This window comes from Pteropus vampyrus, unplaced genomic scaffold, assembly GCF_000151845.1.
Source record: "Pteropus vampyrus isolate Shadow unplaced genomic scaffold, Pvam_2.0 Scaffold279, whole genome shotgun sequence".
NCBI classification, from domain to species: domain Eukaryota; kingdom Metazoa; phylum Chordata; class Mammalia; order Chiroptera; family Pteropodidae; genus Pteropus; species Pteropus vampyrus.
In genome coordinates this window covers 44,561-61,221 of record NW_011889060.1, presented here as the reverse complement: position 1 = coordinate 61,221, position 16,661 = coordinate 44,561, and the positions used below count along the sequence as shown (strand labels likewise).

The 16,661-nt window shown below is 42.0% G+C and overlaps 1 protein-coding gene, 1 long non-coding RNA gene, 1 other non-coding gene and 1 pseudogene across 7 annotated transcripts in view; 3 read left to right on the top strand and 1 right to left on the bottom strand.

Annotated features, from left to right (window-relative positions):
• Window positions 1-150: 150 nt before the first annotated feature.
• GGPS1 (geranylgeranyl diphosphate synthase 1) lies at window positions 151-7,541 on the bottom strand. 5 transcript variants are annotated; one of them, XM_011375893.2, is made up of 5 exons: window positions 7,236-7,541; window positions 6,773-6,892; window positions 5,569-5,661; window positions 3,255-3,325; window positions 151-3,004 (listed from the first exon to the last, which is right to left on the bottom strand). In XM_011375893.2, exons 3-5 carry the CDS (start codon window positions 5,636-5,638, stop codon window positions 2,243-2,245), a joined length of 903 nt encoding a protein of 300 aa, XP_011374195.1. In that variant the 5' UTR covers window positions 5,639-5,661; window positions 6,773-6,892; window positions 7,236-7,541; the 3' UTR covers window positions 151-2,242. The 5 variants fall into 5 exon arrangements, with proteins under 5 accessions (XP_011374195.1, XP_023376591.1, XP_011374194.1 ...); XM_023520823.1 differs by having other exon boundaries at window positions 6,679-6,892; window positions 7,236-7,540; XM_011375892.2 differs by lacking the exon at window positions 6,773-6,892 and having other exon boundaries at window positions 7,236-7,535.
• Window positions 3,792-3,910, top strand: LOC111729763 (annotated as a pseudogene).
• Window positions 7,542-7,779: 238 nt separating the features above from the next.
• LOC105302715 overlaps window positions 7,780-16,661 on the top strand; it is a 52,049-nt gene continuing 43,167 nt past the window's right edge. The window contains exons 1-2 of the long non-coding RNA XR_896849.2: window positions 7,780-8,211; window positions 8,875-8,929. This is a non-coding gene — a long non-coding RNA (uncharacterized LOC105302715). The remainder of the gene's footprint in view (window positions 8,212-8,874; window positions 8,930-16,661) is intronic.
• On the top strand, window positions 12,306-12,412 carry LOC111729769. Its single transcript, XR_002776377.1, has one exon. It is a non-coding gene; the product is annotated as a U6 spliceosomal RNA (small nuclear RNA).

Below are 16,661 nucleotides of genomic sequence, written 5' to 3'. Positions count from 1 at the left end.
AGTTTTCGAAAGGCTCCCTGAAGTGAAGGATACAGGGTACAGGTTAGAAGGAAACGAAGTCGAGTTAGGTCGTTGATAGAGTGGACCAGAGATGATTTAGTCTTGCTGACGTCAGAAAGTATTTTATGGCAACACAAACGGACTTCATTCTTTTGATTTTTGCAAATAAATAATATCTTTTTTATTAAGCATCGCAGACTAGAAATTGTGAAAATAAATGTTTTAAAATTATATGTCTTCAGAATGACAAAATCCAATTCTTACTTGGGTTACCACAGGATATTCCTTTATGCAGAACAAAAATGACTGTACTGAAACCTAAGTAGGTACATTAATACCAAGTGGTCCCCAACCTTTTTGGCGCCAGGGACCGGTGCTCCTATGAGAATCTAATGCCTGATGATCTGAGGTGGAGCTGAGGTGGTGACGCTAGCGGTGGAGAGCATCTGCAAATACATTTTTGTCTGCTGCTCACCTCCTGCCCTGTGGCCCAGTTCCTAACAGGCCACTGACCTGGTAAGGACCCAGGGGGTTGGGGATTCCTACATTAAACTACTCATTATATTCTGGTTTTCTTCTGTATTAACTGTGACTGCAGTTCAAGTGAAAAGAATGGATTTTTGATTATTCAGTAGATAAAATGATTCTTTATAAGTCCCCAATTCAATGTTCAGCATTCATCACTGACCTTTAAAGGCAAGATAAAAATGACAAAAGAATCATGAATAGCACCAGGCTGAAATTAAATTCATCAGATAAGAAATATTCTACTTAAGCGGTCTTTATCTTAAAAGTAACATTTTGTCTACATAGTTAGCGTTAGATCGTTTTTGAGTAATCATTAAGCTTTTTTTTCTAAGTTATGGGTCCATAAGCACAAAATTCAAATTCCCATAATGTAGCACAAATACTCTTGTATTAATTAAAATGGAAGATTCAAATTATCTTAAGGATTAGTAAAGGCATACCTGACTTTTCAAAAAGGTTTACATTGAGTGCTTTGGTGAAAATTTCTCATACAAGAACTGGTGATTAGATCTCAGATAACATCCTATAGGAACCAATCAAGGAAAACACAATGTTTCTGAGAAATATAAACTTTCATTTTGTGATGGCAGTAACACTTCCACACAGGATTCATGATTTTTTTCCGACCTTTTTTGGACCACAGAAGGCTTGGGTGGGGTGGGGGGGCTGGAAATTACACAAAAGGAATGGTGAGGGTTAAGGCCCTATAAAGCTAATTAGTTAGTGCCTGATAGCGTAGCCTTCAGGCACTAGCTCTCAGGTTCACACTTTTCTTCCCTTTAATGGTAGAGATTAAAGATGTCTACTTCCCTTCCCGTTCAAGTACCAACTGCCTTGGGGGAGGGCAGTGGGCCTGGGAAGGAAAAAAACAAAACCCACTTCCCCCTGCTTTCTACTTGAAGTAGCCAACAGCTTTTATAATTCTTACTACTATTGATGGGAAAATATAAAAAGGTTTTAAGGCTCCTTCTTAAAATACTTTCCCATGTACTTTCCTAAATGGAAAGACACTGCTATTTTCAGATACTAACCAGTTTTGGGGCACCAGTTACATTAGGAAGAAAAAAGAAAGAATTGGGGCTAGTATGTAAAGGAGACTCCTCGGTTAAAGAGCAGAATTTGCCTGGCAGGAAGAAAGGGGAAAGGAAGGGGGTAAGAAAAAGGACGAGCATGCTTACTGTTTGTCACTGTCAGCCTGCTCACGGGAGACTTCAGTGAGGGCGTTTCCGGGGAGGAGACAGATACTCTTCTACGCAGCAACATTTAGGAAGGAGGCTCTGTGGTCTTCGAGCTAGCTAGCGAACAGAAACTGGCCTGAAGTGGTGCCTCGCTTGGAACTGGGGTAGATGAATTGGGAGCTGCCCATATTTCAGTTAGGAAGAATCTGGATAAAAGTTCCTGGAAGCTGAAGTCTCTTTTTTGACAGGAACATTCACGGCAGAGTAGGCCACAAGGACCCAATACAGCACATTCTGACGTTCAAATTAGGCCTAATTAAATGCAGCTCCTTTTGACTCTGTTTGATGATGATTACCTGTACAGAGTGGTTCTGAATTGCGACCACCTCACCTACATCACCCCTAGTCACTCAGTTTTGAGACAAACACCTAGGTCCAAATTTTTAAAAAGGTAGACTAAAAGACACACTGCCCCCCCACCAAAAAAAAATCAACTAAAATAAGCTATCAGGCCTAATCTAGAATGACTTAATGTATTATTCATTCTCTGCTTTGAACATTTTACTTAAGTACTTTATTAGAGCTATTAGCTCAGGGTTCCCGCCAAGTGCATCAATTTGTTTATAGGCTTTAGATTCAAGCTCTTCAAGAGTATTTCGAGTGTATTCAAAAGAACCTACGTTCTCGAGATAATATACACAGTATTTTTTAACATCTATGTTTTCGGTTCTCTGGCGCAAGATATTCTGCACCTGGGTGCTTTCCGGCCTTGACCAAATAGCATGAATAGTAGGGAATGAGAACTTTCCCTCTGTTATATCTTCACAAAAGCTTTTGTTTTCACTGTACTCTTTGGAGTGTAGATTAGCATAATCATCTCTAATTTGGAAAAAGAGCCCAAGTGTATCAAGTAGTGGCTTTAAATCACTTCTGTAATCAGAAAACAACTGCATGAGACCTACTGCTAATCCAAAGAGTCCACCGGTCTTCTGCAGAACCATAGCTTTATATTCCTCTTCAGTGGGACAAATATAGTTATCCCTCCAATAAATATCTAGGCATTGGCCCTGATGGAGTTCCAAAAGCTGGCGGGTAAAGATCTTTACTGCTTCTGGCTGATCAAGGGTTAAGACTTTCTCTAGGCCAAGAAAATATATGTAATTGGCAGAATTGATGACAGATGGAATTCCATAGATGCTGTGTGCCACTGGAAAGCCACGTCGGAGTTTTGAGTTGTCTTCAATATCATCGATGAGTAAACTGGCATTATGCAACATTTCCGTCACTTCAATGATAATCTAACAAAAAAGGCGATTGAAAAATTTTTTTCATATTTTAACTATCCAAAACAGCTTATAAATATCTAATTATATTAACAGATTACAAGGGTTCTCAGGTTTCTAAGTTTTTAAAACTAATAATTATTTAGCAACTCCAATATAAGACAGTATATTGCATGAGCATTAAATGGAAGTCAGAGCTAGGAGTACTTTTACGAGACACATTAATTTCTTGGGGTTAAGAACAAGGTTATAATTGCCTAAATACCTGTAGCTTGTCTTCTGGAACTTTCAGCCAATGATTAAATGCCTGTGAAAGTTTGGTTCTCACTTGTTTACCTGCAATTAGAGAATAAAACTTGGCAATAAATTAATATCTTAATTATAAAAAACACATTCAGAAACTTCCCCTAAAATGGATCAGACTTGATAAATCCAGCGCCATCAATCCATTATCCACTGCAGAGCCTGTGTCTTCCACTGCTGGGCCCCTACTGGCTCCTTCTGTCGAAATTCACATTCTAAAACCTACAACCTTAAAATTAGGACAGGCAAGAGACATTCTAAAGTTGCAGTGGCCCACTAGCAAGCCCACTACTTTAATTTTAACTTGTATCAACAATTTTGGCATGGAATGAAAGTTTTAGAAATTTTGGTCTCATTCATTCCTTTTAAAAAGGAAGCCCGTCTAGTTAGCAGCAGTTAATTAGCACTGTCCATTTCAGAGAAGATATTCAGAGAACACTGGGTATTTCTAATGAAATGTACTTTGCTATTGAACTACCTCTTAAAATTATCCACCACTGTCTATGGCCATGCCATCCTCAACAAGCCTGATCCCCTCTGATCTCGAAAGTTAAACAGGGTCGAGCCTGGTTAGTACTTGGATGGGAGACCACCTAGGAAGACCAGGTGCTGTAGGTGTTAAAAAAATAAAAATGTTCTATATGTTTCCTGCATGCACAGTAACATCCTAATTTTAGGTTTCAGGAAAATAGTTACATAAAAGTTTTAGTGAACAGAAACAGTATTCTAAGTCCTATCTATGTTTTCTTTATACCGATCACTCGAACAAATGAATATACAAACTGGACCATACTGACAATGCAAAACTGTGCAAAGTGACCCATACTGCTTTAGCAAACAAGTTTAGGAGACAAAGAACACAGATAATCCAGGTTGAGCCACATTTTCCTTCTACTTCAGAATGTACATAGAAAACAGACAATGGCTTAATGTAGAAGTACCGCAGTTTTAATATTTTTTTCCTCTGACCAGATTCTAGGGTCTGGCTTGATATTTTTAAGCCCTCAAATCGTTTCCAATAGGCACTAGTCACAGAGATCCCTCAAAATTAACACGATTACTATTTCCTTTTTAAAATCTTAACATTATCAACTCTCTGTAGCCCATCTTCTCCACTCCCAACTCCACCCTCCACCTCCCACTGCAAAGGCTTGGGGCCCTGCACTAGGGCAAAAAAGCAAACATAAATAAAAGTCATTCTATTTCATTCATTTCAGAAAATTCTAATACCAACAATTATTTATGATTGTAACCTTTTATAAGCAAGAGTAACAATAAATGGTCCGGTCCACCTGTAAATCATTTTAGTAACACTGAAAAATAGGTTTATTGTGCATAATGCAATTTCCTATTTAGGAAAATCCTTTGAGGTTATATTTTGTCAAGGATGCAACAATATATTCAGTTAAAAAAGGTGAGATACCCAATAAGTTTTAAATATGTAATCTAATGGCTTAAAATATTACTTTTAGATAATGAGGACTAAAAGAATTGTTACAGAGTAAGTTAATTTCATAGGTAACCATTGTGGTTAAAATGTAATGATAGGCAGTCCTGGCTTTGCAGAGTGGCAGAGTCTCTGGAACGGGAGACACTTTAGACTCTTGTCAGCACTGATAACTGGCGTGTTTTATGACAGCTCATTTCCAGCCAGTGTTTGCCAACCGGTTACAAAGCAGTGCAGCGACACACGGGCAGAGTGTGGAAGAAAGTGTCATGTTTCTCAGTGGAAGACCCTAGTAGCCTAAGAACTGCAGTGTGTGCGTTCATAGTAGAAAACATGAACGTGGAAAGTAAGTGAAGGTTTTCGTTACTGTACAAATTGGCACAGATTTCCCTGACAGCTATGCAATAGGGAACAGGAATGTGTGGCATCCGTAAAGAATAAAACCTCCAACGAGGTAATCAAATGTTTTAAGTATTTTTATTTTTTAAGTATGTTACATAATGGTATGTTTTTTAAAGGGTATCTCAAAATTGTTCCTTTTAAGAACAAAGAATTATAAAGTTCTATTTATCATTTTTCTCATAGGTTATCACCTTAAATAGAAAATGTATGTAGAAAACAAACAACGACTTAACTTACAGGTGCTGTAGTTTTAATACTTTTTTCCTCTGACTAGATTCTAAGGTCTGGCTTGATACTTTTAAGTGCCCAAATAGTTTCTAACAGGCACTAGTCTCAAGAGCTGGCAAGTTTAACCTCTGTATGCTAACGTTTGCATGACCAATACTCTAAAAATGACCCTATACGTATTTAGTTACTGAAGTACTACCTGGTAATTGAAGTAAGTACTTGTAGGGTTCTAAAAGAATTCTTTGGGCTGTTTTTTGAGTCTTCTCCATTGTGTCTGAATTTCAAAGCCGATCTGTTAAAAAAGAGAAACAAATATGCTCTCATTAACGAAATTATCTTCGAGTGTCAAACTGCAAAGAAATTTGTGTCTCAAGATGTTTTTGTAAAGGTAGACTTTGTTTCATTTTTAAAGAAAATTCTACATGTATGAATCTTGAAAACGTTACGCCGAGAAGCCAGTCACAAAAGACCACGTATCGTATGATACCATTTATATGAGATGTTCAGTAGAGACAAATCTACAGAGATAGAAAGTAGATTAATGATTGCCTAGGATTGGGGTAGGGAGAATGAGGAGTGACTGCTAATGAGTATGGAGTTTCTTTTTGGAGGCACCAAAATGTTCTAAAATTAGATCGTGGTGATGCCTGCGAACCCTGTCAGTATACTAAAACCTGTCAAATTGCATACTTTCAATGAGTGAACTATATGATACGTAAATTATATCTCATTAAAAAAAGTTTGATCAAGTGATTGGCCAAAGTACTCACCTGGATTTTAAGTTACAAAATTTATATTAAGCCTTTGCTATTTATTCAACCATAAAAGGCTTAAATCGTTGACATCAAATCAATGTTAAATCCACAGAATTAGATTATTATATATCTGACTGATTACATAAATCAGTAATCAGTACTTTTTTTCCTGTAACTGTTAAGACAAATTAGCATGTTTTATATATTTAAAATTTAGGGGAAAACTCTCCTGCATTTTCTCTATAATCGACCCATTTCAGAGATTCTGATTTAAGACATTCATTAACTTGAATGCGATTGTCATTAAAAATATTCTCTTAACAAAGCCTGTGAGATTTCGCGTCCCCCCACTGCTCATACTTTACAAGTTCCCCTTTGACACAAGGCTTTCCAACATGTTATGCTGTCTGGAAGGCTGTTTCCTTAGTTAACTCCTGCCAACCCTTCAACTCTCGGGTCGATCCTCATTTGCTCGGGAAAGCCTTCCGTTAGCTTCCTACGCCAAATTCTGTACCTGTGATTCTATCACCTTGTAACTCCTTTGTAGCACTCACCGCTGTTGCAATTTCATACGCGCTTGTGTGTCCACTTTATTTAACATCCATCTGTCTCACTAGGCTTAGAGGTCTACTAAGGCAGGAGCCGTACCAATTCTTCCCCGTGGTAGGATCTCAATAAATACGTGAAGAACCGACCGAAAAACGGAAAGTGCCTTCTAACGTGTTAGGTGAGAACATCAGAGGAACGGTCTGGTTTCGGAGCGGCTATCTAGAGACATATAAATAGAAGCGCAGCTGTAAAGCGCAGTTTACCCTTCGACTCAAACTCCGGGAGATGACGGGTCTGGAGAAAACTGCCTGAGAGATGCCTCCAGGGTCGTCTCTGTCGGCAGAGCCGCAGGGTCCACGAGGCTCCCGCTTCCTCTCGGCTCAGACTCCCCCTTCCGCCCCGCTCGGTCCCCTACCTCCCTGCTCCTCTCTTCCAGCGAGGGGACAGAAAATTCGTACACAATCCGGTTCAGCATCCGGGTCCTCGCCCACCTTCTTTCTTTCCTCCGGGTCCCGCCCTCCTCCCCATCCGGGTTTCCCCAGCCGCCACCACAGCCGCTCACGGTTTAACGATGAGATCACAGCTTTCGCGCCGCCGGTCCGCGAGTCGTAGTACCAGCATCAACTTCCCTCTTTATAGTTTCCTCTCGCTGCCTACACGAATCCCTCCCCCTACTTCATCCCAGAACTCTCCGCGCTCCTCAGCCGCCAGCGACACTGCATTACTCGACGCACGAAAATGCGCCATCCTGGTCACACTGCGCAGGCGTCGTTGCCACCTCCCCTCTGCTTTGTCGCCCCGCTCACTCCCCCTTCCGTCTCACGCAGCCGCGGGGCATTGAGGGTCTTGCAGTTCTCGCCTGCAAGGGCTCGCGCGCTGGTCCCGCAGCCTGGACTACATTTCCCGAAAAGCTTTGAGGCGTAACTTTCTGTTTCCATAGAACTGGTGGGAAAATGGCGTCGTTGTTTGTATGCTGGGGGCCAATAAGAACAGGGTGTAGGCGGGCTCTAAAAAACCCCAGCCAATCCGAGGTCGTCTAAGAGGCCATCCGGGAAAGAGGTAGGGGAGGGGAAACAGCCTAGGGGAGGGGAGAGCGGAGAGAAGGTGGGGGACTCGGGGTGGGGGGGAGCGATGTTTGCCCGTCAGTCGAGTCCGGAGTGAGGAGCTCGGGTGCTGGAGCGGAGGAGACTCTCGAGCTTAGCCTGCCGCCGCCACGGCCACCGCCTGGATCTTTGCCCGGAGGGAGCCGCAGAGGGTCTGTGGCCGCCGTCCTCTGGAGGGCAGCGCGACGGGGGCCCGGACTCCGGTCCGGGAGGATTTTTCGTCGTCCCCCCTCCCCCCAGCGAGGGAGCCCGAGCGGCCGCCAAACAAAGGTACCAGTCGCCGCCGCGGGAGGAGGAGGAGCCGGAGCTTCAGCCTCGGCCGCCGCTGGACCCGCCGCTCTTCTCCCCTATCTCTCCCCCGGGCCTGCTGGTTTTGGGGGGGAGCCGGGGAGGGGACTCCGGACGCGCCGGCGTCTGCGCTCGCCTCCCAGGAAGGTAGGGCATTTCGGAGGCTTTCGCGGGCTCGTCGGGGGTCCTTGAGGGAGTCCGGGCCCGGGCGACGAGCGGGGAGGACCGCCGTGGTGCGCTCGCCCGGCGTCCGAATTCGGGGCCTCGGCCCCGGACCCCCGCCCCCCGCGGCAGCCCCAGCCCGGCGGCCGTGGTCACGGCTCGGCCCGGCCCTCTGTGGGGACCCAGCAGTCGCGCGCGGGGGGGGCCGTGCCGCCTCCCGGTCCCCTCCTCCCCGTCCCCGGGCCCCGCGGCTGGCTTCGGGGTCCGCTCCGCTTGTCGGTCCACGTCTCGAAACGGGACGTGGGCAGCGGCCCCGGCGGGTCGGTCCTGCGGCGGCCTGCGGGCCCTCTGAGGCCGCTGTCCGCTCGGACGCGGGGTGCGCCGAGGCCCGGCCGGACCCGGCTTGTTGTGAGTTTCTCCTCTGACAGAAATGGCGTCATTGTCGGAGACGGGAAACTCCGTCGGGTCCCGACAATGGGGACGCGAAGCCGCCGAGCTGTGTGAGTGGCGGGGTGCGCGGGGTGGCGAGGCCCTAGGGAGCCCCGCATCGGTGTCTCGCGTGTTCGACGGCCTTTTTTGGCCCCTCCGCCTCCGCCCGTGTAGGGGGTGCCTGTGGTGTTCACTGGGTGTCTTTTGTCTCTCTTCCAGGTGCAGGTGAATCTGGTGTTTTCCAGGGGATCGCGGTCCCGGAATCATCATGAAGGTGAGCTTGCCTACAGAAAACGAAGCTCGGGGCTTGTAGAATTCAGGAAGTGGGGGGTTGGATCGATGTCGCGGGGCCTCCGAGTGTTACCGAGGAAGGTGTGCTTGGTGGCTGGGTGCCCGAGCCCTTCCCCGGGAGACGACCGGGTCAGCTGGTGTGGATATGTATCTGTGGGCTGTGCTCTGGAGTTGGAGCAGTACAGGATAGCTCACTGAGGCTCCTTTTCCCATATAAGACGTCTCTTTTTGCAAAGAATGAGTGGAATAGTTGCGTGCAGGGGAGGGGGTGTTTTAAAAGGTGAAACGGAAAAAGCAGGTCAAGTAATCTGACTCTAGAACCTCAACTGTATTGTGTTTCTATCGCTTACACTGATGAAAGAAAATCTCATTTATTGTGCTAACAGTACTGTGAATTTTTAGCAGAAGACTGATTAGGCACGAAAATAATCTTATTTGAAAGATTTTAAGGCATTTTTATGATCTTTACAAACTCAGAGATAGCAGGTTCCTTGTATTTCCAGAGACTTAAGAGTATGTGGCTTATTTTTCTTTATTGGTTTGTTTGGTCTGGGAATTGTTAGATGCTGTATTGCACTGTGGAAAGCTGATGGCCAGGTTCTTCTTAAATTGTAAACGTGTTAAGTGGAGGATGTTGTCTAAAAAGTACGTTTTGCTTAATTGGTGGAAAAAATTGATAGCAATAAAAGTACAGTCTGTTTTTCCACTTTAGAGACTATAGAAGTGAATGCTGTCATATTTTTAAAGGCACTCTAGATATCTGGTATGTCTAGATTCAACTGGTGGAACTTAGAAACGGGCAGATATTTTTCATCCATCACAAATTCAGAAGTGCTTGAAAAGGGTAGAGTGTGTTCACAAGTATAGGAAAGCAACAGATAGTATGTGGAAATGTAAATTCATGTACCTTTCATAGTTCCTTTGAACTGATTTTAAACATTCACTTCACTTTTCCTTAGAATCAATATTGCTTTTATAATACTGCATCCACATAAAAATTTGTAATGCTCATGTTTATGAAAGCAGGTGAAAGCTATAGCTGTCTTTTTTTTTGTTTGTTTTCTTGAGTGTGGGGTGCCATAAACTACCTGAAACGTTTATATCTGCTGAATTACTGTCTCACCTTCATGTAAATGAAAAACAGTGATTTCAGAAATGAATCCCTTTTGTTAGTCGCAGATGCTACCTAGAACTTCTGTGACCTGTATGAAACAGTGACAAGTGAGTTTATTAGGAAAAACTGGTATTTTTCTCGGTGTTGGACCAGAATTTCTTAAGGAAAGTGTTGGGTTGAATGATATGTAATAGGTCAGCAGCCGAATGATACAGGGTTGAGTTTAGAATAAATGTTGTAATCTGTCACAGTTTCCAATGTAGTGCCTGACACATCTTAGGGACTCTGTTAATGTCTGGTTAAAAGAAATGTAAGTTGAAGGTCTTTTAGATTTAAATTTTCCTTTCCTTTCCTTTCATTTCCTTTTTCTTTTTTCCCCCCAATTGGTCTATTTAAAAAATGAAAGTATGTTGGAAACTTTAGCCTTAAAAGTTTCGTAGTAAGTATTAGGCAAATGCAAATTTGGGGGTGTCATTTGAGAACAACTAATTTTAAATGCTCAGTGTTTACATCATTGCTGCCTTTAAAAAAAGCATTGGTAATGTTAAAAGGAAAGCGTCATTAAAATAAATTTCTGATTTAATACAAGAAGAACTTCCTGTTTTTGTAAGTATGATAAGTCTTCTTAGGGAACCTGCTGGAAGTCACTAGTACTAAAACCTTAGCTTATTTCTTGGAAGTTAATGTTTTATGTGCTGAAAGTTGAGAGGCTGCCCACGATTGGTATTTTGCTTGAACAAAATCGCAATTCAAAAAGTATTTAGGGTTGATCATATTGGGCTTACATTTTCTTTTTTAAAATATGTTGCCAATTTCTATACTGTAAATGACAGCTGAGCTATAGAAAGATTTATGCCATATATCTGATCTTACCAAACATATCTGTACTTTGAAGCAAGCTTTTAAGTTTGTATCATGTGTCCTATTAGTCACAAAAAATTTTAAATTTTACTGAATGACAGTGTATTAAGGTAATTGAAAAAGTGATTAGTAATACTCTTGGTTGTTTAAAATCCCCAAATAAAAATGTATATATCATTTTAGTATTATATGTTTTAGAAGCAATTTTCCTGTAGTGCTAACTTCAAGAATTTATTTAAGTAAATAAAGCTGCTTTACTGACTAGTATACAGTATCTTATATTTTTGCCTGGTGCGTTTTTGAGAAATCTAATGCAATAGCAATTTTGTGCTTTAACATAGATTACGATGTTGGTCTTATGTTAGATTTATTTTTCATACTTTTGATAGACCTTTCAATGTCAGCGATAACACATTATCAGGAAATGACAGATTATTAAACTTTCTAAATAATTTTAAGACTTAATTATGTCAGATTCATTTCCTTCTTTTTTTCTAAATAAAACTTTTTTCTTCTGTATTGCGCGTATTATTAACATCTCTGATTACACTGTTGTAAATTTTCCAGTGAAATGGGCTGGATAGGCTAGACAGTTCAGAATCTTAAGGGCTAAGTGACTTAGATGGTTGTATTTAGAATCTGGGGAGATAGGGCTTTTTCCATGTATCATTCTCTTTTCAGTAAACGTTGGCTTAGATCACATACAAATAACAGGTTAATTACAAATGCCTTTTTTAATGCCTTTTGCTTATGTGCATATTCTCAATCCTCTTCCCTCCCCCCTTCCTCCCCTCCCCCCTACCCCCTACCCCCTTCCCTCCTTTTTCTCCTAGCTCGCTCTCTCCCTCCTTCCTCTCTTCCTCCTTTTTTTAATCTCTCTCCCTCTCTGTCCCTTTCCTTCCCTCCCTCCCCATCCCTCTTTTCAGGGAATCTACTAGTAATCGGTAGTACTAAAAACTTAGCTTATTTATTGGAAGTTAATGTCTTATGTGGTGAAAGTTGAGAGGCTGCCCATGATTGGTGTTTTGCTTGAACAAAATTGCAATTCACATAAATTACTCATTTAACAACAACCCCTTCCAAGTGTCAGGCAGTGTGGAATGAAGGTGAATGAACTATCAGACCTGCTCTCAAGGAGCTCACAACTTAGGCGCTCACAGAGACAGCAAAACAGTGCATTTAAATTATGAGAGTATCGATCGCAATATATAATTGTGATAAGTGCTATGGGAGGACGGAAGAGGACATCGAAATCAGAAAGCCGGGGAAAGTCTTCTGGCGGAATTGACATCTAAGCTGAGTGTTAAAGCTTTCACTAGGCAAAGGAGGATAGAAAAGAGTGTTTCAGACAGAGAGGGAACAACATTGGGGAAAAAATATACCAGTGTTTGCTTCGGCAGCACATACACTAAAGTTGGACCAATGCAGAGAAGATTAGCCTGGTCCCTGCGCAAGGATGACACGCAAATTCATGAAGCGTTCCATATTTAAAAAAAAAAAAATCAAACAAACAGAAACAGAAAACCCCCAAGATGCTGTATTTGGAAACTAAGTAGTTCACTGTGGCTTGATTAACTTAAAGCATGATGTATTTGGAGTGGGAAGAGGAGGGCATGGTTGGAGACGAGGCTAAATTAAGGAGTTGAAAATTTTCTCAAAAGCTACATGGAACCACCGAAGGTTTTTAAGAAGGAGTAAAGATGTTGGATTTCTATAATACGGAGATCACTTTGGTAGTTTTGTAGTGAATACATCAAAAGGGAGATCTGAATGGAAAGTCTGGAGGTTCCAGGTGAGAACGCCCGTGAGAAGTGAGCGAGGGCTTCAACTGGAGCTGAGGGCAGAGACCCGCAACAGCGACAGCTACGAAGTAGATTATGGGATCTAGGAACTCACCCCAGGTAGGAGGAAGATGAGGTTTCCTGGGGGCATGAGATGGAAGTTGTCACTGAAGCAAGTTGTCATTGGAGTACAGATGAATAGGGTTTTAGGTATTTAAAGGACGTGTAGGAGGCCCCCGTCCAAGTGGATCTGCTTATTAAGATGTAAGATTAAGAGAGCAGGTGGGAGGAACAGCAATCAGGTGGTTAATCCAGTGTGAATGTTAACCTCATAGTCAATATTTAACTATAATATTCTAAGGGATTTAGATCCATGATATGGCAAATGTATTTTGTCCTATAAATTTATAGTCTTTTTGACGAAAGGTAATTTTCTAAAATACCGACTTGCTTTCTGTCCAGATTGCCAATACTTTGCTTACTGTAATTCTTAAAAGTATGTTAGATGACTGCATATTTCACCAAAGAATGTTTTTGCTAACTCGGCCTATAAATTCAGGTTGAAGTGACAGAGGGTGTTGCTTTAGATTAGATGCAGTGAAGGGCCTGTTTAAAGAGATGACATTTAAGCATCATGTAAAACAAACGATATAGCGAGCCACTTAGTTATCTGGGGTAAGAGCATCCCAGGCAGAAAATACAAGTGCAAAGGCCCTGAGGAGGATTGTTTGGCTTGTTTGACCTTGGCATGTTTAAGGAACAGGAAGAAGACCTGTAGGGCTGGAGTCCTCGGAGATGAGGCCAGAGAGGTCACGAGGCCAATACAGTGTAGGGCCTTGTAGGCCAAGTAAGGCCTTAGAGTGAAATCTGAGTCTTAGGAAGTCGTTGAAGGGTCTGAGCAAGAGAGTGAAGTGATCCGGTAGACGTTTTCTGGAAGAACAGTAACTGCTGTATAGACAACACTGCAAGGAGCAAGAATGGGAGTGGGAGGTGACTTGAACGGCCACCAAGTTCTGGTGAGAGCTAGCGGACCAGGCGTGCCAAGGGGGGCGGCATTGAAGGTGGGATGATGATAGGATTTGAATGGACTGGATACGATGGAAAATTTCTGCTTGCTGCTACTTACAGATGACACCCCCGCCCCGCCCCCCGCTTTTAAATCTCTTTGCTGTGATTAGTTGGTGGATGGGATCCTTAAAACTGAGTACAGCCAAGCAGGTACCCCCGACTCTTAGCCGTCTCGTATTAGTGAGCAGCGACCATTCACCCGAGCAGTCCTTTCCATTTTATTTGCTTTTGTTTTCGAGTTTTAGAAAATGAGATAAAATTCACTTTTTCAAGTGTACAATTCAGTACTTAGTATTTTTACAAGATTGTGCATCAGAGAAACCATGTCCCCATTAACGGTCACTCCTGTTCTCCCTTTTCCTCTGTCCCTCCCCCGGGTATCACTAATCCACTTTCTGTCCCCAAGGACTTGCCTGTTCTGGACATTTCCTATTGATGGAATGATACAATATGTAGCCCCATGTGTCTGACTCCTTTCACTTAGAATAGTGTTTTCAAAGTTCATTCATTTTGCAGTATATGTCAATATTTCATTCCTTTTATTGTTGAATAATAGTCTGTTTTGTTGTCATACCGTATTTTATTAATTCGTTTATTAGTTGTTGGATGTGTGGATTATTTCTACTTTTTGCCTATGAATAATGCTGCAATAAACATTTATATACAAGCTTTTGTGTGAATATGTAATTTTGATTTTCTAGGGTCCTGTGTATGGACCTTTCCTGTTTTTAAGATAGTAATACTACCTGTAGTAACCTTGTTGAGAGCTGAGTGTTTAGCTTCAGATGTTCTGTGTCATTGTGGTAAGTGGCCACCAAGAAAATGGACATTTAAAAGTTTCATTCAATGTTTGTTGGACATTTACATGCTAGTCTCCGTACTAACCACTTAGATAGGATATATCAGTGAACAAAATAGGTAGAAAGTCCTGGCCCCGTGGATCTTATATGTTAAGGTGTGTTTGTGAGATGAACAGACGAACAAATAAACAAATCTAGTTTGTTAGGTTATCAGTAATATGGAAATAAGAGGGGAGCCTAGCCGGGCAAGTCGATTTAAATAGGCTTTCGGGGTGATACAGGGGGTGAGGCAGGTCGTGGTATTAAAGTCGTCGGCTAGACTTTGTTGAGAAAACTTGATGGAACGGTGTGGGGGAGTTAGTCATGTGGTCGCAAAGACAGCTTGACATGTTCAGTAAACTGCACAGGAGGCCAGGGTGGCTGGAGCGTAGTAAGGAAGGAAGACGTGGCGGGGGGTGGGGTGGGGGGGTCAGACAAGTAAAGGGGTGCAGGTTGGGGGCGGAGCGGATCAGATCAGGTCACCTAGGACCTTGAGGCTTTTGTAAGGATTTTGGCTTTAACAATAATAGAAATAGGGAGCAACCGGGGACTTTGAATAGAGGAGCGATGCAGGCTCATTACAGAGCGACAAATGTCATTATATTTTTAAAAGATCACTGACTGCTGTGTTAAAAACAGGCTGTATGCAAGTCAGAGACAGTGAAGGAGATGAGGAGGGGTCAGATTCTAGATGTCTTCTTTGAAGGCAGAGCCAACAGGCATTCCTGTCAGAAAGAAGGTAGAGGAAGGAGAAAGTCAAGGACACCAAGATTTTCTGGCTGGGTACCTGGAAAACTGGGGTTAGGATGAAGTTAGGGCTGCATAAGTTTTGGAAATAAGCATTTATATTTTATATTTGTCAAAAGCGCTTTGCGAAATGTGGCTGTAAATGAAATAGACATGCTATGTTAATTTTTTAGTAACAGACTCATTTTAAAAGAGCTGCAAACTTTTATTCTTGACAAACTGTTTCAAAACAGGACTCTCGCTGCCTGCCTTTTAGCGACACAGGACAGATGTTTCTGCACCCGGGAGAAGCATGCTCTCGTGTTGTCTGTGAGGTGACACCCACAGGAAGCAGAGGAAACCAGTCCCATTAATCCTTTTGATATTTAAATGTTGCAGATTGCAGGTGTGAATTTTGATAAGGCTTAAACTGCAGTAGAATTATTAAAAATTCGTGTGGATTATCTAAGTGCACAACACTTTGAGCTTGTAACCATTCGAATATAAAGACAAAGGAAAATAGTGAGGAAATTGTGTCAGCGTTCTTTTTTACCGGGCCTCCTTTAAACCGAATGGGCATTGAACAGAACATAAACTTTAACTACCTTTTGTTCCCAAGATGATGTATTTTCATTTAATTACTTTTCGTTAAAATAAGACGGTATATTTGTTACCGCTTAAACTGCTAATCAGCATATTTAACTTAATTTTAAAAGAGAACTTGTGTTATAAAAATTATTACAGTTCTGCTCTTTCAGAAGCGCAGGAAATCCTGACATTAAAGTTTTCTGTGGAAGATAATGTGTTTCTAGAAATCTGATAATTTTCATGCTGTGATTAGAGACACCATTCAGGTTTGGGGAGGAAAAATGAGTTTATAAAAGTGTATAAACAGTTTACTGGGAAATAAAGGGCAGCTCTACTAAGGTCAGCCTACAGAGAGAGAGAAACCAAGCTTCATGTTCATCTTACTATACTGATGGTCTTATTTTAGGCTGGTAAATAGAAGCAAAGGACAAGATAAAAGAGGCAAAGGAGGGAAAGTTTTAAAACAACACTAGTCTTACTCTGAGTACAGTTCCCAGTATTCCTTAATTAATACTTGCTCATATTCTACACAGAAGGTCCAAGTATGGGTATCAAGATTGCTTTAAATCTCTTCCCATCCCAGAGTTATTATGTGCAGAATTTCACATGGCCATACACTTTCTTGGAGAGAGGAGCCATAGCTCTTCTCAGCTTCTCAATGGGACCCACAACACAAATAGTAAGAAACACCGCTCTGTAATATCATCTGCTAACTGATCTGCTGCCAGTCATCTTAAT